This window comes from Corvus hawaiiensis, chromosome 12, assembly GCF_020740725.1.
Source record: "Corvus hawaiiensis isolate bCorHaw1 chromosome 12, bCorHaw1.pri.cur, whole genome shotgun sequence".
NCBI classification, from domain to species: Eukaryota; Metazoa; Chordata; class Aves; order Passeriformes; family Corvidae; genus Corvus; species Corvus hawaiiensis.
This window is the reverse complement of record NC_063224.1, coordinates 19932683-19955592: the sequence shown is the minus strand read 5'-3', so window position 1 is coordinate 19955592 and position 22910 is coordinate 19932683. Positions and strand designations below refer to the sequence as shown.

General features: G+C 41.6%; 1 protein-coding gene across 1 annotated transcript; it reads left to right on the top strand.

Moving 5' to 3' along the window:
- The first annotated feature begins 300 nt into the window (after positions 1-300).
- On the top strand, positions 301-22414 carry GPI (glucose-6-phosphate isomerase). Its single transcript, XM_048316478.1, has 18 exons — positions 301-549; positions 4874-4964; positions 5350-5418; positions 8205-8324; positions 10160-10243; positions 10329-10475; positions 12212-12283; positions 13317-13361; positions 14131-14184; positions 15069-15129; positions 16630-16673; positions 16887-17039; positions 17369-17498; positions 17867-17943; positions 19233-19361; positions 19797-19872; positions 19955-20021; positions 21347-22414. The coding sequence occupies exons 1-18, from the start codon at positions 431-433 to the stop codon at positions 21468-21470; spliced, it is 1662 nt and encodes a 553-aa protein (XP_048172435.1). The 5' UTR covers positions 301-430; the 3' UTR covers positions 21471-22414.
- The last annotated feature ends 496 nt before the right edge of the window (positions 22415-22910 follow it).

The window sequence follows — 22910 nt, the reverse complement described above, 5'->3', positions numbered from 1 at the left end:
ACAAGGGACGGTATTTTCACCGTGCACCCGCACGAGCAGCGGCCCCGACACAGCCGCGGGCGGATACTGGACCCCGAGGTGCGCTGCGCCGTGACGGGGACACCGCGATTCCCTCACACGGGAGGTACAACCGGGAGCACTGCGCGTTCCCCGGGGCCCACGGCCCCCGCTCCGGCCTCAGCCTCGGCCTCGGCTCCGGCTCCAGCCGCCGCCGCCGCCCCCGCGCAGGGACCCGCAGGCCGCTCCTCCCCCCGTCTGGCGCGGCACGGAGGGAATCCCGCGGCGGAGGGAGGGGAGGGGGCTGGGCCGGGCCAGGCCAGGGCGGGGCGGCCGCAGGAGGCCGCGTCGCCGCTATAAAAGCGGAAGCGGCAGCACCACCTCCGTTCCCCTTGCCCGGTTCATTCCGCTTTCTCTTGCTCATCCCGCGGACATGGCGCTGTCCGGCGACCCCCATTTCAAGAAGCTGGTGGAATGGCACAAGGCCAACTCCTCCAAGCTCGTCCTGCGGCAGCTCTTTGAGGCCGACAAGGATCGCTTCCAGAAGTTCAGGTGAGGTCGGGCGGCCCCGCGGCTGAGTGGGGCAGCGGCCCGCGGGCCCTGGGGCTGCCGCGCCCGGGCGGTGCCGCGTGCGAGGCCCCGGGCGAGTGCTGCCGCAGCGCCGGGGCCGCGCTGGGCGGGGGGGCGCGGTGCCGGCCGGGCCCGGGCGGGCAGAGCTTACGTGGCCCCCGCTCTGCTCGCTCCCCCCGCGCAGCCCCGGGCGGGAGCGGGGCCCGGCGGGGAGCGGATGGCGCACGACCCGCGGTGCTGTGCCCGCCACGGCGGGGCCGCGCCGGGTGCTGCGAGGCCGATGGCGGCCCGGGCACATGCGCCGGTAGCGCCGCCGGGGGGCCGGGCCGGGGGCGGGGGGAGCTCCTCGCAGCCCCTGAGGGGCGGCCGCGCCGCCTGCCCTTGACTCATCCTTGCAGCAGGGTACGTGCTGGGCAGCACAGCGCCCGCTGCTCTTGCACAGCCGCACTGTGGGGCCGGCACTCGCAGCCTCTCGCACCCCGTGCTTAGTCATGATAAGCTCTTCGATAGAATCGCGAGGGGCCGTGCATCCCTGTGAGCCCCCTCCGCCCGTACGACCCTGCCCTGAGACGGGCAGCGGGGGCTGTTGAGGAGGTTTAGCCCTCCCTCGCCTCACGCGATCGCTGCTACAGAAAATGCCTTGCAGCGCGTTTTGGTAGAGGAGGAAGTAACAAGTGGAAGCATGGTGATAACGTTCAGCGCCTTCATCTTGTGTAGTGGGACTCGTATTTTCTGCACGCTGGAGACCGTGCTGAGAAGGCATGTGTGTGGTTACGTTGTTGTACTATAGCAGCAGTCGGAAAAGTCTAATATTATGAGACGCATCCCAGATTTGAGTTTTAAAGTGAGTCTGGGTAATAGAGGCAAACTCACCTCTAGAGTGAGTGATAAGACTTCTAGAATGTTGTGGTAAGACTTGGTGTGTGCATCAAGCTTTTCATTACTGTCCTGCGTAAAGGGATTCTTTTCCCCTTTTGAGCTCATTAGAAAATTCTTACATTGTAACTAAAGATTGTATATGAAGTCCTGCATATCAGTATATGAGAGATAAAATACCACTTGCATCGATGGAAAAAGTATGCTAAATTTTTGGAGTACTGACTTCACCTGGCACTTTTAATGTGGCTTTTTATATTGTTAAGAAATTTATCAGTAATATCTTATACAAATCTGCTTGATCCTCACTAGTAGGCCTAGTTCTCGAGGCAAGTTTTTCCTTATCTCCAGTATTTTTTTTTGGTGAAGTGGTCTGTACTGAGGTTATTTATTTCAAATAGCTGCCCTAATTCATGTCCTTTTGTGCTGCCCATAAGTAAACAGTTGAAGTGTCTTTAGTTTACTTCATCTATCTTAATTCTTTTTTTTTAATTATTTCAGTCCTGTTTCCTGGTAAGTCGTTTCATTCTAGTCTAGGAGAACTTCCTCATAGCAAAGTACAATTGCAGAGCTGACAGCTTCACTGGTACTCTTACCAGTGCTGGCCACTCTGAGCCAGATCAGCAGGAGGATGGTAGTCAATACCTGTTGAAAACCAAAGTAGTCTGGAGGTTTGGCCACCTGGTCCTGTGTAGTTTGCAACTTCCCTCATGTGAAATTAGACTTTATGAATATTTTTTATTTCTGCTAGATATTGTTGTAAAATCATTGACTCCCTTCCTTTTAGAAGGAAAAGAGAAGCGGTACCCAGGTGAAAGTGCTTCCTGATACTGGTTCAGGAGGAATTTCAGACTGGTGTGAATAGTTTTTAATCTATTTTCTATCTGAGCACAGGTATCTTATTTAATATTGTGAGAAGCTTATACTCACTGATTGCATCCTATAGAATAGATATACAGAAGATCCTTTCTTCCTTTTGTCCTTTTTTTTCCTAGTTCAGAATTTGTATATCCTGTTTTCCTGATAAGAAGTGTAGTCACACCTGTAAGAGATCTTTGCCTTCTTTGCCACCCAAGGTGGTAAGGTCTGGTAGGAGCAGGAGTTCTTATCAACAGGGGTTGTTCACTAGAAACTGCTGGTTTTGAAAGGGTTAGAACAGATATGATGCAGCCATCATAAAATTCAGCAGGTAAGACATATCTGGGTGCTGACAAAGGTACCCCTGATGCAGACAGAAAGCACTAGAATGATGCTCCTGCTGCTTGGCTTGTCCATTATCAAGGATAAGAAAGAGCCTCCAGTGCAAATGGAAAATGTGATAGGAGATGAAATCGTTGAGATGCTGCAGGTTAAGGGCTGCATCACTTAGAAGTGGCTGTGGCTTACGTGACAAGGCTCTTGTCCCCCCTGAGCAGCACTGCCATGAGCTGCTGCATTGCAGAGTGGGTAGTTGGGCAGAACACAGCTCAGCTGCAGGGTTTGGGGCTTCTGTCTAAACAAAGGGTGGAGGGATCCCTTGCTGTAAGGGCTTAACACAAGATTACATTGTACCCTGTCCGCTTCACCTTGTGCGTGGGAAGTTAAATCTGGTAGCCGTTCCTTGATTTGGTTTTGCCTCAAATGTCTTGGGTGGCACACTTCTGCAGTTTCTTCAAATGAGCAGTGGTTTGAATCAAGCCATAATTTCATGAGATACTGTCTTATAGGTCTAGTGAGATTGATTTTCATTCATATATGTAAAAGAATGTATTGTAGATGTAAAACATGTCAAGTAAGCACAAAATCCTTTTCATTGTGGAGTAGAGCACTGGGAGAGGCTATCATCCGCAGTTCAGTACAGGGGAAGCATTCCTAAACTCACAAACTGAAGAAGTGTTAGTATACCAATGATGTTGATGTATCATTAGTGAAATGTGTTCAAGTCTGAGATGTCTGTAGATAAATGGCATGGAATTTCAGACTTGTTCTTATTTTTCTTCTGTATCAGTGAATAGCAAATGTGGTGGGTGAGACAAACCAGTCCTTCCTTTAGCTAGCCATATCCCATGGATCCTAGTGCTGAGTGGTCAGGGGAAATTTCAGGATCACTGCTGGCAGCCTGCTGAAGAGAATGGTGGTTAATAGCATTGATACTGCTTTTTCTTGTTTGTCTGTGTTCTCACTTATTAAAGAAATGTGGTTCTAAGACTGTGCTTGAAGACACCTTCCTTTCCTTATTCACTCATATACTTTAAGACCATAAAAAGGATGTTATTGTTAATGAACAGTTAATGAAGTTAACAGTTAGTGAAACCACTGAAATGTTAAGGCCTTGCTGGTTATTACAGTTATTGCAAGTTCAGCTCCATTCTTCCTTTGAAGAATCGTGCCTGCTCTGTCATGTTATGTATGAATAACAATTACGTGATGGTGTGTCCCTGTGAAGTCTCTGGCATATGTGGCAGCTGAAATGACAGAGCATGTTTCTGTGCTCAGGTATTGAGAAAGAAAAAGAAGGGGAGACAATGAACAAGGCAGAAACACTGAGAATTTTGATGGCTGCAATTTCCTGGCGGGGGGGGGGGGGGCGGGATGGGTGTGGAGCAACAGGGAGAGTAAGATGTGCTTTTATCAAAGGCTGACTTACAGAATTCAACCCTTCAGTTAGAGTAATTGCATAGATTTGGTTGGAAATGATTGCGAAGAAGAAATTGAAGGTAAAAATCCAATGTTGTAAAGGCCTAGAGGAGCTGTAGAGCCTATCACATAGATACAAGGATAGTAAATACAAATGGGCTCACTTGGTTTCTACTGGGCTACCATTTCTGTGTTTCCTCTCAGATGTGGACATACAAGTGCCTGTATTCTGAAGGGTTAGGCTGTAGCTTGCAGATCATTAATTAAATAATTTGGAGACATCCACTGAATCAATGAGGACTGTGAGACTAAACCATGTACAAATGGGGTTTAATTCTGTATAGTAGTTGACAGAATGCTTCTGGTACATGAAGTTGTACAGATTTTTAAATTAGACTTGTTGCAGACTTGGACCTGTAGGAAGACAGTTTAATTTTCCAGCAGCAGAAGAATGTGACAAGCTCTTTACTGATAATACATAAGGAAAAGGTTTATTATTGCTAGAGAATGCTGGTGGCTCAGTGGAAACAGTATTTGATTGTCCAACTATACATCAAACATACTTCACTATATTTGGGTTTTCACAAGCAGAAAGTGGACACTGTAATTCAGGTTGTTGAAAAACATGGTTTTCAAAAAAACAGCAGTCATTTTATAAAACTTGTTGGGCAAATTGGTCACTCACATCTTCTTTAATAACTTAGTCTAATTAGGATTCTCATTATTTTGTAATCTATAGTGGAGTTACTATTGTCTTGCTTAAAAGAGCCACCCTTCAGGAATGTGCAGTTAAACAACCTGTTGGTTTTGACAGCTTGACCTTGAATACTGACCATGGGGATATCTTACTGGATTACTCCAAGAACCTTGTCACAGAAGAAGTGATGAAAATGCTGATGGAACTGGTAACTATTTAAAATCTTGCATTAATGAACAAAATAGTTTTTACCTGCAACTCACTATTCTAGCACCATTTATAAACATTAGCTAACAAGTTAAAAGGCATCTGTTTACAAATCTTGGCAGGATTCAAATTCTTGCATTATCATCTAGCCCCAAGTTACAAAGCCATTTTTCAATGCAGATCTGCATAAAAATACTTACTTTAAAAAAGGAGAATCTTTTTTTTTTTTTTTTTTTTTACCTAGAATCTAGTGGGTCATTTAATCCATCATAATTTTTGTTTCCCTGTCTTGTGTTAAATGTTCATGCTCCTTAATGTAGCTGGACCTTTGTAGTGCGTGTTGACTTACCACTATTTTAAGAGGAATCTGTATTTACCTTTTTCAGGCAAAGTCAAGGGGTGTGGAAAGTGCCAGAGAGCGCATGTTTAGTGGAGAGAAGATCAACTTCACTGAGGTAAGGCTATTTCTGTCCACGGTTCTTTCCACTTTAATTGTGCCTGTGTATTGTGGATGTTTATGCATCTGTGTAAGCAAAGTCCTGAAAAAACTTACTTTAAATACTCCTTTGAAATGCTGAGTGGTTGTGATGTTTGCTGCACTGTTTCAAGAGAAAATTTTAAAGTTCTTGCTAAAAAACTCCTTCCTTCAGTGTATCTTATTTTAGATGTTTTGGTGGTGGTTTTTTTTTTTTTTTTTTCTCTTCCCTCTTTTGTAGAGAGGAAGATGAGTTAGACCTTGCAAAGGGCATGGAGCAGAGTATTGCATTCCAGGTATCCCTTAAATGCTTTTGCCTAATGTTAGTGTTCATAAAGCTTAGTAAACTGCCTAAAGGGTGTGAGGGAGGATTGTGTAAGCCTTTCTGCTTTGGGCTGTGATGCTACTTTTCTTTGGATACATTTAAAAGTCAAGACTATAAACAATCTTGGGAAATTAGCCATGCATTTCAGTAAGAGGATGAGTACCTTCCTCTTTTTGTAGATCTGAAGGTTGTAGTTATGGTTAAGTCTTTACTAAAACATACAGAAAGCCAACTGTACTTTTTCTGGTATTAAAAATAGGATGAAAACTGAGTACTCAACAGCATAGTGGGTTTAATTAGTCTGCATTAAAAATTAAGGCTACTTAGTATGTTTGAGTCAAATTCAGAGAAACCAGTATTTCCTTTGACTTTGCTTAAAATCAATCAATAGCCAACAGCTTGTGCAACTTGGCAGTTGGACATTGTATTGTTTGTGAATGGTTCATGTTTGTAAAAAGGCACAGACACAAACATACAGTTTCACTGGAGAAATGGTTCCTGTTCCTTCTGTGTTGATGCCTTCAATTTGCAGATGTAGCTAGTGAAAAAAGAAAGCGGGGAAAGAGGGTGAGAAGTCTTAAATCTGGAGGGTTGTTTTGTCAGACACTGCCTTTCACTAGCCTCACATAACACAAATTATTACAGGGTTAGCCCATCTCTCACTATGTATTATAGAGTTGTTTTTTGCTGTGTATTGAGAGCAGATGTAGCAGCTGAAGTCTCAGAAGGATGCAATTTTCACAGAAAGCACCTAAACACAATATTGAACTGTGATATGTTTGGCTTCTGCTGCTAGCTCCCTCTTTTCCTACTGTCTTGATGCCACTTTATATATCTTAAAAGTCTAGAAATGCTTCTTTTTTTATCAGGCTGTTTTTCAGTTGCTTCTTTCCAGTTCAGAAGTTGACTTAGAGGGGGTTTGCCTAATTTTTCTGTTTGTATAGAATATAAAATCAGGTTCATTTGGCTCTGGAGCTTGTGGACAATGTGAAATTGTCAGATGTTAAGCAGGATGCTGTCAAACAGCATGAATAAACCTAAAGCAGTAAGACATAAGGGAGCTGCTTGACGGCAAGAACTGACTCGTCCACTACTCTTGATCTGCTTTAGAACATTCTTTGGATATTTGTCTGAAGTATTTTAGACTTGTCTGTACTTGGTGCTGCTGGCATTGGCTGCATGGTGTGTGCTTATGTGGAAATTCTTTATAGTGCACCTGTGTGTTGCTGCCAGGTGTTTGTCCCAGACGAGTTAAAACTTGGAGCTTGATATGGTACAAAGAGCATTACAGGGTAACTCATCTGAACACTCATCACTGGGACAGTCTTCATAGCCTACATGATGTTTAGGGAATACTTCTGCTTAACCATAGAGATCAGGTCAAGTATGATGACTGCTCTTGATTAGACAAAGCATCCTTCAAGCCTGATAGTGAGCAGTACTTACCAAATACCATCCCATGGCTGAGTGCTGCAAAAAAAATTCTCTGTCGACCCCAAATTTGAGTGGGTATACTTTAATTAGCAAATGAAAGAGGTTTTTTGTATTCCATGTCAGTAATCACAAACTCAATGATTTTTGAATTAGCATTTGGTATTTAAATCATAACTTGGCAGTTCATATTGTCTGTGTTGTCTGTCTCACAATGCCTCTCATTGTAGTAAGGAACAATGAGGTAGAGCAGACTAATTTTTTACTTTGTTCATTAGTATTGACTAATTCTTTCATTCTAGATTAAAACTGCTATGCTCTTAAACAGCTGAACTGCAGGCCAGATTTCAGTGCTTTGCTTTATGTGTAACGGTGGAGAAGTAATATAAAATGGTGCATGCTAAGAGATTTTTTTTGTCTTAAACACAACGGCTGCCTACGTATTTGGTGTGCAAGTGTTCAGGCAACATTTAATTGTGGGCAGTGGATGGAGGGATGTGGCTATTGTATCTGTTGTTGTCAAATGTTTAAGTTATTTGTCTCTTCCTGTATGAAATGGTCTACTTGGGATAATTGAGAAGATGCCAGAGAAAATAACTTCAGCTGCTTGTTGTAATTGATTTTTCACTATTGTCATCAATAAGAAACAATTTCTTTCTTGTATACCTAAAGCATGCCAAAATAAAGATCACTGAGTAGTGAATATTGCTGAATTCTGAACCTCAATCTCTAAATGCTTTTAAAGGGATTTTGAGCCTTTTTTCCCAAGTAAACTATTACTTTGCATATTGTGCTGTCATAAGCCCCCTGCACCTAGTTGAAGTGAGAGGGTGATTGAGGTAGCTGCTGATGTGTGTATGTACACACACTGAAAATACTGCTCCACTAATCGCAGTTAATCTAAAGGAGTTTTAAATCTTGAGGATTGTACTTGCCTGCTGGATGGGGCATCTGAGGCCCTGGGGTATAACTGGAAAGCACTTGAGCTTGATTTCTTTCTTTCGTTTCAGAACCGAGCTGTGCTTCACATTGCTCTGAGAAATCGCTCCAATGTGCCAATCCTTGTGGATGGGAAGGATGTTGTTCCAGAAGTAAACAAAGTGTTGGACAAAATGAAACATTTCTGTCAGGTATAGTACCACCACAGCTTATTTTTCATATATTTGGTCTATACGCAGCCAGGTTCTTACATGTGTATTGTGAAGTGTTGATTGTAGACTGGTTCACATGAATTATTGTGTCCTTCTTTGAGACTTATGATACTTCTGGCTCAAGCATGGAGTTGGAGCTGGTTTTATTGATTCACTTTTTTCTTTCTGTTTCCAGTTGGGTTTATTTTTAATGGGCTCCCTAGATCTTGCTCTTTCAGCAGTAATCTTGTGTGTACTCTGGAACTCTTGTAAATCATTAAGTACCATTCAAATATTACTTTATTTCTTGCTAATTTTTCAACTAATTGGCTGCATGAGGTAGAAACTGCCTCCTAACATTTGTGTAAAATCAGGAGAGAGGTAGAAGTTCCCAGCTCAATTGCTGTTTGATTATGCTCTATTTAAATAGTTTCTTAAGGACCTTCTGGTTTTAGGTCAAATTACTTTGATTTTACTGTTTGCACTAAAAACTCCCTGAGTAGTTTTAATGTGTTTTAAACAAGGCTGTGAGGTCCTGGACCTGCTTGCTTGCTGTTGTGAGCCTTATGCAGGTGGTAGTGCCCTGTTTCACTGGCAACTCATACTTCTAACCTATGCAAAATGAACTTGCAGTCTGTCCATTTCTTAATGATAAATTCCAAAATCACAGTAACTGGCACCAGTGAATTTGGTACTTTCCTCATATACTGTGAGAATTGAATGGCAATGGAAATTCAGTGGTGTCTGCCACTGTAGGATTTCTAGCTGATTAAGGTTTTGGTAGTGCAAAACAAGAGTTTTCACAGGTGCCATCCTCTTGTTTGCTGTATGATTTGAATTTTCAAAGCCTGTGAATATCATTTTCTATGCAGATGTATCTTCTCTGCAAAATGAAAAATCATGTTAAGCAGTTTCTTTGAAAATACTAACAAAATATGCTGGTTTCAGTCACTTACTTAGCAGATGGGATTTTAAGACTATGTATCCCCTATGAGGTAGAGGAATGCTGTATACTAAAAATGCATTTTCTGTTTGGAAAAATGAAAAGCTTAAACATTTGTAGTGAAGGAGAGTAAGTACCAGCATAACCAAGTGCTTTGTAGAAAAATTGCTTTAGACCTGGGGAATGTACTTGGAAGTATTCATGATACTAGAAAGATTGCTTTTGTGACTGGAACAGATTGAATGCATAGGTGGTAGATGATGGACAAAATTCAATGTAGAGTTTGTTATTTAATGATTGTGATTTTGTTTTGAAACTCTCAGTGACTCTTAAAAAACAAGAACAGAGCAGGAACTTGCACCATGTGCTGTTAAGGTGAAACCCAGAAATAAATCCTAATGCAAAGCATACTTGCAATAGAAAAGCTTTTAGAATGTCTGGTTTGCCAGTAAATCTCTTATCTCTGACTTTACTAATATTGTCTTCCAGTTCAGTTGGTGAAGTTTTTGCTAGTTAGACACTTAAAGAGCTGCTTCAGGTTCAAATATTTGTTGTAAATAATTTAATGCCCAAGATGTTTTCATTTTTGGATAGATGTCTCTTGCTTTAGCAAACACTGTAAGTGCTACAGCGATCCACACAGAAGGGGAGAGTTTAACTTCAGTAAGTGTTAGAAGTAAAAACACACTGCAACATCAATCTGAGACATAACGCAATGTGTAGGTACGAAGGTAGCCCTGACTGTAGGCCTTAAGGTCTGGAGGCTTGAAAGCTGTCCTTGTCAACTTTCTACAACAATACCTGAAAACAAAGCCTATTTCCAGGGTTGGCATCACTAGCTTTAGTGTAAGTATAAAATGGTCATTGCATTTTTATTTTTTTCTTGCCACAGAGGGTCCGTAGTGGTGAATGGAAAGGCTACTCTGGAAAGGCAATAACTGATGTGGTCAATATTGGGATTGGTGGCTCTGACTTGGTAAGCTCCTGACTTCTATGCACCCTGCACATCTTTGTGTGCATGCTTACAGTGAGGATAAAATCTAATTGTGGCTTCTATCCAGGGCCCTCTGATGGTAACTGAAGCCCTGAAACCGTATTCCAAGGGAGGCCCTCGTGTCTGGTTTGTGTCCAACATTGATGGTACTCATATAGCCAAAACCCTGGCTGAACTTAAACCAGACACTACTCTCTTCATCATTGCATCAAAGGTATGTCTGATACAAGCACTGCCTGTGACTTGCTCTGCCTGTAAAGAATTCAGTCAGAAGAGATGTCTGTCCACAGGAATGTCTAGATCAGGGGCTTCCAGTGTGGATTATTTCTAAACAGGCCTGTTGTGATTCTTTCTAAACTTGCAGTACAGGCTTGTGTTGTTGCTGAAATACTTGGGGATCTGTAAGTCAAGTGCTGAGAATTACTTAACCTAAATAAGATACATGAAAAATTTCATGTTGTCTGGGGTTTTTCTCAGTCAATCCAGGTTTCAGTTTTATTCACAAAGTTTGTTTTCCTGCGCTTCTCTGTAGGTGGAGTGTAGGATCCAATGTCATTATTTCTTTGAAATTCTGGATGTTCCTTAATTCCTAAATGTCTTTTGGTCCTTTATTTTAAGTACAGTGTTACTTGTTAAGTGTTCTGGTTTTTTGCATTAATGAATTGCATGTAGTTTTAAGAATCTCCATTTTATTTTAGGGTAGTCACAAAATACCTTCACCTAAATAACTTAAATGCTGAGTTATTTGAGCACTATAAATACTAAGCTGCTTTACTTAAAGAGGTAAAGATAGTCAGCTGGTACTTCATAAGATGACACTTATTTCTGATTACAGATTGAATAGCTGCCTTTAAGTCTTGCCTTGCTAAGAGCTTACTCTGTAAGCATAATTGCTAGCAGCCCTCTTCCTCTGAGGAATGCTTCCATCTGAGAAGAGGAAAGAGGTGGCGACAAACTTCATGATTATGTAACTTGGGTTGTCTTCATTTGTAAAGTACAGTAGAACCTTTCTGCTGTTGGAGACAATCTGCAACAAATGAACATGTGTGCAGTGCTGGCCATGCTCTGCACAGTGCTCATTATCTTATCCTGGCTGTGCTGCGGCTGAGCAACAGCTTATGGAATAATAAGGAAATTACACAAAGTAATACTAATGGTCACTTGGAATAATTGAGTCCAAGGATCACGGTTCAAAGGCTTAGAAAACTGCCAAATTGAAAGAGTAACACTTGAGTTTGTATGCCAGACTGTAGTTAGATAATTGGATATATTTGGAAGAGGATGAATGGCATTTTTTTCTTTCCATAACAGGCTTATGTTTCATAATGAAATATTTCTGGAGATGGATGAGAGTAGGATGAATCTAATGTTCACCCTTAAAGCTAAATTTTGATGGCTGAATAAATCGGAATGGTTGTAGATACTTGCAAAACTGCATGACTGAACTTCTGTGCACACTTCATGAAGCAGGAAAATGTTTTCCTCTAATCAGTGAAAAATTATGACAAGAGTCTTGGCAGAAATGAGTGTTCTTCCATGAAAAAGTAGGAATTGAAGAACAATAGGACAGTCAGCTTGGTTATCCTGTTTTGATGTTCAATTAGTTTGTTTTTAGTTGAACAGTAAAACTTTAGTCTTTTACTAAAAAATTAAAGACTTTATTCTCAAGGTTTTGAAGAACAGTTTGGGGAGTGGGAAGGTAGGAGATGGGGAATAATTATTCAGATCTCAGATACATACTAGTTTAAAACAAGATGGGTAAACCTAGCAATATTAGTGTTTACTGGATTCATAAGCTTGCTTTTTTTTGTAATCTGGCAGCAGCCGTGTATTAAGAACATCTAGAATCGCTCTGCTCTGGTTATCTGAACATGTGATGCTTTAGTAACCTGAAGTTGTTTCCATTTTAAGAACAGTATTTTACTTATTTGCTTGCTTTCCAATATGCAGACTTTCACCACCCAGGAAACCATCACCAATGCAGAAACGGCCAAAGAGTGGTTCTTGCGTGCTGCTAATGATGTAAGTCTGAGATGTTTAGCTTAAGTAACAGAATGCAACAGCTTTTGTTGTGCAATTTCTTCATGATTATTCTGTGTGCTTTGGAGCAAAGCCAGTAATTGCCCAAACATAAGCTTAGTAAATTATGTACTTAGATCATTTCAGTACTTTGTTAATGACTGACCATTTTGTCCAATCAAAGTGATAAACCCACTAGTTTTTCATTATAAATAGTTGTCATGTATTGTTCCTCCAATCTTGCCTGTTAAGTAATAGAGTGTAGTGTGTGCCTTAGAGCTGACCAATAATTTGGTAGAATGACTGATATTGAAAACACAAGAATACTGTGTATGGCATTACCTTTAGATTATTGCCAAATCTTTAAAAACTAGAAATGAAGCTATGGTTGGAATGATACACTGACATTTCTATGGCAGATGGCTGTGCTATGAATAGAAACCTTGTATTTGTCTCATTCTCTCCTATTTCTAACTCTTAAAAGGAAAAAAGCAGATACTGCCTGTTCAGGTAATTAAGATGGTCTGTAACCTGTTCCAGTCAGGGTGACTGTACTTAGTTTGAAAGCTGGGCTTTGAAATTCCTCCTTACACTACTGTTCAGACAACTCATTTTTGTTCACCAGAACACCTTCTGAAAGACTGAGGTCTAAATCTGGAGCTTGACCTTTATCAGTAATTCAAGTTGTCTTGGTTTCTTGACCCTGGCTGGAAGGGCAGTGGATGTATGTTGAGCACCATCTGCTCCAGAGCTGTGGTGGTGGTGTCCAGGCTGATAACAGACTCTGAAGGAGAGGGTGTGCCCCTCTCAAGAGGGAGTGCTTCTGGAGGGCTCGGTGAGAATATCATCAGAATGTTCTCTTTGGGTGTGCTGCCAAATCCCAAGCTGAATCTGAATAAGATGATTACAAATTAATAACACAGAAACAACTGATGATAGTCAACAGCTTTTTGTTTAAATGGTAGCAGATCAGCTTTATAACCAGAAATGAAAATAGTTGAATTCTAGATCTAACTGTGTGTTTATTTTTCTTAAGCCTTCAGCTGTGGCCAAGCACTTCGTTGCCTTGTCTACCAATGCTGTAAGTATAGCCAATCTAGTGTACCTTTAAGACAGCCTTACTTTAAAATCCAGTAGGGAAGCCTATCTTGTAAGACGCTTGAGTACCAAATTTCAGCATTCCTCTTGAAAGGAAGCCTTTTTTTTCTACTCAAAGTAACTGAAACACTTGTAGAGTATTGAACTGTACCAAGACAGAACCTTGATTATAGATGTATGCTTTTTCTGCTAGAGCTTTAAATCTGAAATTGAGAGCTCTTGTGCTTGAAATGACTCCTGTTATTAATGAGTGTTACCTCTAATTGCTTAAGTGTGTGTGTGTGTGTGAATGCAGTTACATAAACAAATGTTATTCTAAACTCCAGGTAGGAGCAGAAGTAGTGCAGGCAGTTTGAATAAAGCTTATGATGAGCACACTGATGTGGTGCTTCATTAAAAAGTATGAAGTAGAGTGACTGGCAGCAATTAGCACAACACTGCAGTCATTGACAGGCTGTCAGGGACTGACATTATGGTTCTGTTAAATGTAAACTGAATGTCAGTCCAGCTTTAACTTTATGGCCACTTAGATTCATCAGAAAATGAATGTATGCAGTTTTTAATAGTGAGTAGTGATAGTTATTTCTGGAAATGAAAATGTAATTTTTGTGATAGATGCTATGCATTTTTTAAAGTAGATGTAGTTGTGGTATTGTTTGTTTAATAGATACCTAACTTGTGTTTGTTTGCTTGGTATAAAACTTTTTATGACTGCTGGTTTTACTTACGGTGTTTTTACATGTTTATTTTAGCCTAAAGTTAAAGACTTTGGAATTGACCCAGAGAACATGTTTGAGTTTTGGGATGTAAGTAAATGTCTAATATGATGTGGTAGGTGTTAACTGTTAGCTTTTTCTGAGGCAAATAAGAGGATTCCAACTAGATGTCTGGAAACTGCAAAAGCACCTAAATTATAGGAGTTGTGTTCAGTGCACTGAAATACCTGAAAGCCCTTAACTAAAGGCAAATTGAGAACTCTTGCCCATTCTGTTAAAATCCTCCAGTCAAAAGTCTGAAGAGGTCTTCTATGTTCTTAGCTGTCTAATCAGCTGTTGAGTAACAGGAGATAGTCTTGGCTTATTCCTCTGTGTGAGTAGTTATTATAAGCTGTGACATTTGCCTGTTGGTGTCTATGGTGTATAACCTAGGCCTGGTAAAGGTCAGGCTTCAGAAATGGGAGCCTGATTGGAGATTTTGTAGCAGATGCGTATTTTAAGTATACTGCCCTTAGTCTTGGTCCTTATACTTAATTAGAAAGAGGTTGGTTTGTCTCATTGACTAATTGCCTGACAAATGAGCGGCTGTTCAGAAGTTTTTTGAAATGCTACCTTTCCTAAGTGTCAGAATTTTGCTGAAGCAGGCCTTCCCTGTAGAAGAGTGATACTATGAAAGCAGTTATATAAGCTGCCAATTCAGGATTTGGAAGTGAACTGGCATTAAGGTATCTACTTCAACAGATGTTCTAAAAATTGGACAAGTAGGATAACTTCAGACTCTCAGAAAAGGCATACTTAAGGATTAAGGGTGCACTGTAAAGTGCAGGTTCCCTTGGCTGTGCCAAATATATACGGTGAACTATCACCAGAAAGAATATTGATTTTTGCTGGGAACAGTCTGAACACATGCTGCTGTTTTCTAATAGTTTGAATGTAAAAGCCTTGCACTTCTGTCAACCATCTCTTGTTTGCAGTGGGTTGGTGGCCGCTACTCCCTGTGGTCTGCCATTGGTCTCTCCATTGCCCTGCATATTGGTAGGTATTCCTGTGATGTCACCATGCCAAGAATTGCTTGCTTGCTTCAGGAATATAACTATGGAGTACGTTAACAATAGTAGATTGTGAGTCAGATTTGGGGCAAATCCTATTTACCTGCCTACTCTAAGTGGTTGGATGTGGGTGCTAAAAAATGACCTGGAATGCAATGGAAATGTTGATATTTTAGTACTGCAAATACAGTTTCAGAAATTACCCTGTACTTGGGTACGAGTAGTTAAATTCTATTGCTTTAGTTACATAGCCAAAAGTGCCTGATTTATGTAAAGCTGTGTCAGTGTTGAAAATCAGACTTTGCAACTGGCATTCCTAAACTTGAGGTAGAATATTTAGTATCTGTAAATATACACACACTAAACACCAAAATCCTGTCTCCAGGTCTGCATATGAGCTCTGTTTAGCATTGTTAACTATCTCCGTCTCCTATTAATTCCTTTTGTTCCCAGTACTTTGTCTAGGCTATTGGGCCTGATGATTGCATTTGTTCCCTCATCACTGCTTTCAGATGTTTAAAGTCTGAACCTATAATGTTGTTTATTTTTCTAGACAAAAGTTAGAATTCTCTTAGACTGGGGTTAAAAGAATAACGTTGGGTTTGGTGTTTTTTGGAATTATATGAATAGGAGTTTTCATGTGTAAAAAAAAAAAAAAAAAAAGTATTATAAGAGCAAAATAAGCAAGTCAGGCACTTACTGTTTTGTCTGCAATAAACTATTCATTGCTGCTGTCAGATTTGGTGCTGACTGCTGATGTGCCAGCCTATCTGCACTTCTTAGACCCCTCATCTCCCACAGCTGGCCTCTGACCATAGGTAGAGCTGCTGCTTTAATTCCAAACGCTTCATCTCCTAATTGCTATGTAAGAATCAGGATTTCTGTTTTTGCAGGAAACGCTAGCCTTAGTGAAACTATTCATTTGGGAAAGTGAATGGAGGTTTAAATACCCCTAACTATGAAGCAAAGAAAGCTCTGGTGAATAGTTAAGAGAGAAGAGGGAAGGGAGGGGTAGCTTTTTTCTTTGAGAATATCTTATTAGAGCTGTTTTTCCTCACACAAGTGCAGAAATCCCTGCTGTACTAACCTTGCCCTGTTTTTTTGGGGATGTCTCTTCCACTGGCTGTGAAGTGTTGAAGTGTTCAGACTTGCTGAAAACTGTGGCCTCAAAGCAGCCTCTGTATTAAATGCCTCTGTTTTCCTTCTAGTTGTTCGTTCTACCTGAATGGAGATTTTAGGCAAAGGTTTTTGAATCATGTTTCATGAAGTTGGGCTTGCTCTGAAGTCTGGGCTTCAGGCATAAGCAAATACCTGGCTTATGGGATGCAAGTTTCAGGAGAAGTCTTAAGTGCAGCTTTAAACTCGATTAGTAGTTGGGAGCCCTTGCTGCAAACAGGGAATCAAAACTGTTTCACAATTGTCTCTATAAGAAAAATGAAGTTTCAGTTCTAATAGTAAATACAAACTGACTTCTTTCTATTGTTAGGTTTTGACAACTTTGAGAGTCTGCTTGCTGGAGCCCACTGGATGGTGAGTGTGGGATGCCCATTTCAGATGTTCCTCTTTTAGACTTGTTAGTAAGGAAACTGAAGGCAGGTTGGTTTCTAAAGTTCAGCTCCCCGTGTCCTCTTGACAGTTTGTGGGAAGCGCTCATTGGATCAACACAACAATAAAAACAATGTAGGAGTTGGGAGGGATGGCAGCTGCTTTATCAGAAGTGTAACTTTCCTTTGTGTCACATAGGATAATCACTTCCACACTGCCCCCCTGGAGAAGAATGTGCCCGTTCTGCTGGCCATGCTGGGGGTGTGGTACATCAACTGCTACGGCTGTGAGACGCACGCCTTGCTGCCCTATGACCAGTACATGCACCGCTTTGCCGCCTACTTCCAGCAGGTAGGGCTTGGCAGAGCAAGGCTTCCTACAGCAAAGTGAAGATAAGCTTCTGTCCTGGTTCAGGGACCTGAATGCATGTGTCAGTTAAAACTGTGGTCACTTAATTCATGTAATCAGCTGCCTAAAGAGCCTGGTGCCAAGATCAATATCAGCTTCTTTGCTCACTTAAAGACGTTTTCCTCATACCTCTGTTATCTTGATGTCCATAAATTAGGCAGCTGTATCCCTGATGCTTAGAAAATTTCTTTAAACAAGCACTATTTATTGTAGGTGAAGTATGTATGGAAACTTGTACTGATACTGAGTGGTCCTGGCCTTCCCTTCTTTAGGGTGATATGGAATCTAATGGCAAGTACATTACCAAGAAAGGCTCTCGTGTGGACTACAGCACTGGCCCTATTGTGTGGGGAGAGCCTGGCACCAATGGGCAGCATGCTTTCTACCAGCTCATTCACCAAGGTAAACAAATTATTAAATACCTTGTTCTGGAATTAAAGTCTGAATGGCTACAGAGCTGCAGGAGTCTGCAGAGTTTGCACTTGTTTAGAGGTTGGAGCCTTATCTAACCTAGCATCACATTGCTATGGGGTTTTTAATTAGTGGCTTGTGAAGGCTACAAGATGCAGGTTTTAGCTACAATGAGGTGGTCAAATAAAGCTGAAACTACTGAGCTGTATTGTTACTTAACCCTGCTGCAAATAATAATGCTCTTCCCTAAGGCTTTTGAAAATGACCGAGTCTGCCAGTAACTCTGAAAATGGGGTGAGAAGTAAAGGTTTTTCTAAGACTTACCTGTTGCAGGGTTATTGACCTGGCTTTTCTTACAGGAACTCGCATGATTCCCTGTGACTTCCTGATCCCAGTGCAGACCCAGCACCCCATCAGAAATGGCTTGCATCACAAGGTAAGTTCTTACTTAGGGCCCCATATTTATTGTGGCTCAAAGCACTGAAGCTTACTTGGTATTGCATTGTGTGATATTTCTAAATGTCCCTTTGAAACTATACACAAAGGCTCTGTCAACATTCACAATAGATTTAAAAATATCTAAATTATAATTGCATGTTATATGTAATATATAATGCCGTGGTATGTTTATTCTTGAAGGATTTGCAGTGACAGCTCTTGAGGCAGCTCAGTGGTCTTTCCTGTGGGCCTACTGAAGCTGGAAAGAGTTAAGCAATTAAGTATTTGGAGAGAAAACTCCTTGAAGAATTGTAAGGAATGTAATCCTTGCAGAGTAGGAGGAAGCAAATTCTCAGACCTGATGTGACAGCATCTCTGAGGAAGCTTTCAAGTCTTAAATTCTAGGACAAAATTGGGTGAATATAATGGTATGGCTGGAGTGGTGGCCCTCTGCATAGATGTTTTTAACCTGTCCAGTTTTTAGTTTAATGTATCATCTGACTAAGGATTTTCAATGAACTAAGATTTTTCTTAACTTCAAAGGTGGAAACATGTTCAGGTCAACTATTTACTGCATACTTCAGAAAAAGCATCTTTACTCACTGCATTTCAGTCTTGTCATGATTTCAGTATACAAGTGCTATTTAAATTGTGTAATAGTAGTTTTTCATCAAGTAGCACCAAATACAGGTGAAAATTTAGAGTATGACTCCTCAAAAGAAGGGGAGAAAAGATTTCATTTGACTATGAAAAACTTACTGTATCTTCAGGTAAGACAAAACCAGAGATAAATTTGCAGGCTAACGTTAGACAGGGAGCATTAAACTAAAACCTTGCAGTGCATTGGTGGGGATTGGTGTGTATGGTAAGCTGTGGGGATTTTCCTGCATACAGATGAGTAAGTACATCTTAGCTGGTTACCTTTGACTAATCTTTGCACATTTCCACATTTTTCCACGATAGGGTGTAGCATGAGATAGTCATAGACTATACTGGGTGAAAGGGCTGTGTGAAGTCCTGGCTCCTCTGGTCTCACTTGCTGCCATCTTCAGCAGGGGCAGGATTCTGGAAAACTGTCTTGGTTGTCTTTGGATATGTGTACTCTAAAATAGTAATTAAGTCTCTTGGCACTCTGAGGTAGGAAGCAATAGCTAAAACTGCTGCATATTTTACTGCCACAGTGTTAAAACTGGCTTGTAAGTCTAGACTAGGTCTTAGCTTTTCAAGCACCAGGTACCACTCTTCCAGCTCTGCAAGGGGTAATTTGTGTTTATTTTTACCTGCTAGATCCTTTTGGCCAACTTCCTTGCTCAGACTGAGGCCTTGATGAAAGGGAAGACGGCTGATGAGGCTCGCAAGGAGCTTCAGGCGGCTGGGCTGAGCGGAGAGGCTCTGGAGAAGCTCCTTCCCCACAAGGTACCTTGGAGGCTCAGGAGGTGCTGTGGTAGTGAGGGCTTTGCTGGGGGTGAAAGGGCAGCTGGGATGGAGTGGCACCAGTGGGACCTTGGCAGGGCACTTGGAACAGGCTGTGAGCAGCACTTTGGCTCTGGAGCCTTGTGGGGTGTTCCAGAAAAGATGGGCTGTCTCAGCACTGCCCTAGACTAGTGACTTTTGGGTTACTTCTTGTAGCCCACAGTAGCCAGCAGTGATGCTTGGAGACACATTTTCCATTGTGTTTGTGATAAAACATGGAAGTGATACAATTTTATGGTTGAAGGCCTTTAAAGCTTTCAGGACTTTGTATTTGCTGCTAATGCAAATAGTCCAGTGTGGACTCGAGAATAAAACCTGCAAGTTTCTGATGTAAATTTTACAACATATGAGATGACAATGTAACTCTTGTTTTGAAAGGTCTTTGAGGGAAATCGACCAACCAATTCAATCATGTTTACAAAACTCAACCCCTTCACCCTGGGAGCCATCATTGGTAAGTAAATAGATTTCTCATCTGTGAATGCTAATGAAGACTTTCTGATCAAGTTTATTGATAAATCTCTTTCTGCTTATAGCCATGTATGAGCACAAGATATTTGTTCAAGGAGTTGTCTGGGACATTAACAGTTATGACCAGTGGGGGTAAGTTTCCTTGGTTTGTTTCTTGTATACTTATTGAGAGATTATTGAATCTATCATGAGTTAGAGAAAAGACAATGAAAAAGTTTTTTACTTGGAGTGCATGATTATGGGATGGCTTTAAATGAAAACAGATTTTCTGGGGATAGGTTACCATGCCATAATGCATTATGCATAGGTTAGCCATGCATGATGACTTATAGATAACAATTTTGGCTAAGCACCTCTGTTTAGTTGAATTTAAAAAAATACTATGAATGTAAAAAAGATGCAGTAGTGAGGAAGATAGTCAAGCAAGCTGAACACATGCTCTGAGAATTAGGAAGGGAAATGTCTTTATAGTGTGTGGGGAAAAAAAAATATTTTACCTCTCGAAACATTTAGTAGGCAGTTTGAGTGGCATCTGTTGAGCCACTCAAACTGCCTACTACTGGTGGTCTGATTGACCACCTCTTATTTTTCCTGTACTGGAGAGACAACATTCCTGGTAGAGGTCTGTGTATGTGGGAGCCCTTGGTTTCATGCAGGCTGCATCTGTGACTGAGGGCTGTGCTGGAGCTCCATGAGCACAAAACAGCAGCTGGGAGGAGTCTGTCACTGTGTCACTTAAAAATGAAAGACTTAATCAGGAGCTAATCAGATTCTTTAATCTGTAGTAATATTAACTATACAATATACTGTATGTAGGCTTAGGTAGAGGGATTGGGAAATAAGATTTTTCAGGTGCAGCCTGCCTATGCTGTGAGGGGTTGTTTTGAAGAGCACATTTGCTCTACAGGTGTAGAATATCAGTTTACACTAAGCTGCCTTAGTCTTTGTATTTGTTCTTCAGTGCTACGCAACCACAGCATGTTCTATAACTAAATACTGTAGCAGAACCTGCTGGGGATGCTTCCAGGCTGCAACTCAGCTGTTCATTGTTCAGGTGACACAAATCACCTGTGAATGATTTGTGATGAGTTATGAGCACTGTCCTGTTCAACAATGAACAGGAGCCAGCTGAATGTATTCTGCACTGGGGCAGGCTGCAGAACACAAGTGAATACTGAGGTGAAAAGACTCTGCTTAACTTCTAAAACAAAATCTTCACTTAGACATCCTGTAATTTGAGCTGTCTGCTCAGCTAAGCAGCTATGAGAACTCCAGTTTTTCATGAATGGCACTGAGTTGAATACTTTGACAGTAATTTTTGAGGGGTAAAATATCACAGTGTTCACTGGGAAGTTGCTTTTTTACCAGCATCTATTTTTAATATCAATGGCTTATAGTAAATACAGTAAGTTGGTAGCACTAATATTGCTTTTTTTCTTTTGATTTTATAAATGCAGAGTGGAGCTTGGAAAACAACTTGCCAAGAAAATTGAGCCTGAACTGGAGTCAGATGCTCCAGTGACATCTCATGATAGCTCAACAAATGGGCTCATCAATTTCATCAAAAAACACAGAGCTTGAAATGAAATACTTGGAGGACATCGACAATCTCACCACCGAATACCCAAATCTGTTGTAGTCGTGCTTTTTTTTTTTTTTTTTTTAGCCACTTCTAACAAAAATAGCACTTTATGGATGTAGCTCTCTTCACTTGTTGCAGTTAATCTTGTTGCGTCAAGTGTTACAAATGAAGCTAGTTTTGTGAAACCCGAGGTTGTATAGTTGCTTTCTGGTTTTGTGGCTGTTAATCTGTAAAGTGCAACTGGTATATTCCTCAATTCTGATCCCTCAACTTCCTTAAAGATGATCACCTACTGATACTAGAAAACAAAAGGTATGATGGATGAGTAAAACTTCTTCACTCTATCTTTAAAGTGCAGCCCTGGTTACATTTGCCTCACTCACTGTGTAAGGTCCTCTGAAGGCAAGTAAGCTGACTTTTGTCTTTCTGGATTGGTTCTACTGTAAGCTGGAAACTAGAATGTTTTTAAAGAATCAAATCTACAGCTGTAGGTTGTTTGGTTAGATTTCATCCTTCTTGAGCAAGATACAGATTTTTTTTCCCAGTGCTACTGTGAAAATGCAAGTTTACTGATGTTTGGTAAAAGATTTCCTTTTTTGTCTGTAAGCTATGTGGACAGCTATCCAAAAAGGAAGAAAGTTCCTGGAGTGACAGTGATATCGTAGCTTCTCCAAACAGTTTTCCAGAGTTTGTGAAGCAAAAGCTTGGGATCACTTGGAGAAGAAATGTAATTTTGGTATCCTCCAGGGGCAATTTCTCACTGTTTAATCAGCATCACTGTCTGACAACAGCAATGAGAAAATAGAGAAACCTGCTTGTCACCAAGTTGTTTATCCTCTTTTGTTCTCTTCTACTCTTGACCTCTTTGCTAGCAAACTGGCATGCTCTGGCTATTGTTCTGTAACACCTTTAATAAAGGTAAGACACAAGCATTGAAAGGAAACTTTGGTTCTCGTACCCTCAACACTGACTGCCCTGTGTGAGCTGGGACCCCTTAGCGCCCATCTTTGCTGTGCGGCTTCACTGGCCGGGCTGGGCGCTGAGGGCTGGACCTCCCTGATGTGGCACCTGCATTGTGCTTCACCGTCTGTCTGCAGGGGTTAGGATCGGACCTATGGAGCAATATTTCCGTATGAAGCATGGTCACAGAAAGAGAAACCCACTAGAGGGAAGCAGCCTGTTCTTACAGGAGGCTTTAACCCTCGCCTCCCGCGGTGCGCAGGTGCTCGGCACAGCTTGCTCCTCTCCCGCCGTGTCCTTGAGCGGCCGGGCCGGACCCGCCCCTCTCCCTGAGGGCGCTCTGGCCGCGCGCGGGGCGCCCCCTGCCGGCGCGGCCCTCAGGGCTCAGCCCGCCGCGTTCCGCCGCCGTGAGGGAAAGGTGTGTCGGCAGCGTGCCGGATCGCTGCCGAACCTGCCACCCTCGGGCTTACAGGCTGCGC

Coding starts and splice junctions, on each gene's coding strand:
- GPI (XM_048316478.1), top strand. CDS start 431: ATGGCGCTGTCCGGCGACCCCCATTTCAAGAAGCTGGTGGAATGGCAC. Junction 550..4,873: donor GATCGCTTCCAGAAGTTCAG/GTGAGGTCGGGC, acceptor TGGTTTTGACAG/CTTGACCTTGAATACTGACC. Junction 19,873..19,954: donor CACCCTGGGAGCCATCATTG/GTAAGTAAATAG, acceptor TTCTGCTTATAG/CCATGTATGAGCACAAGATA.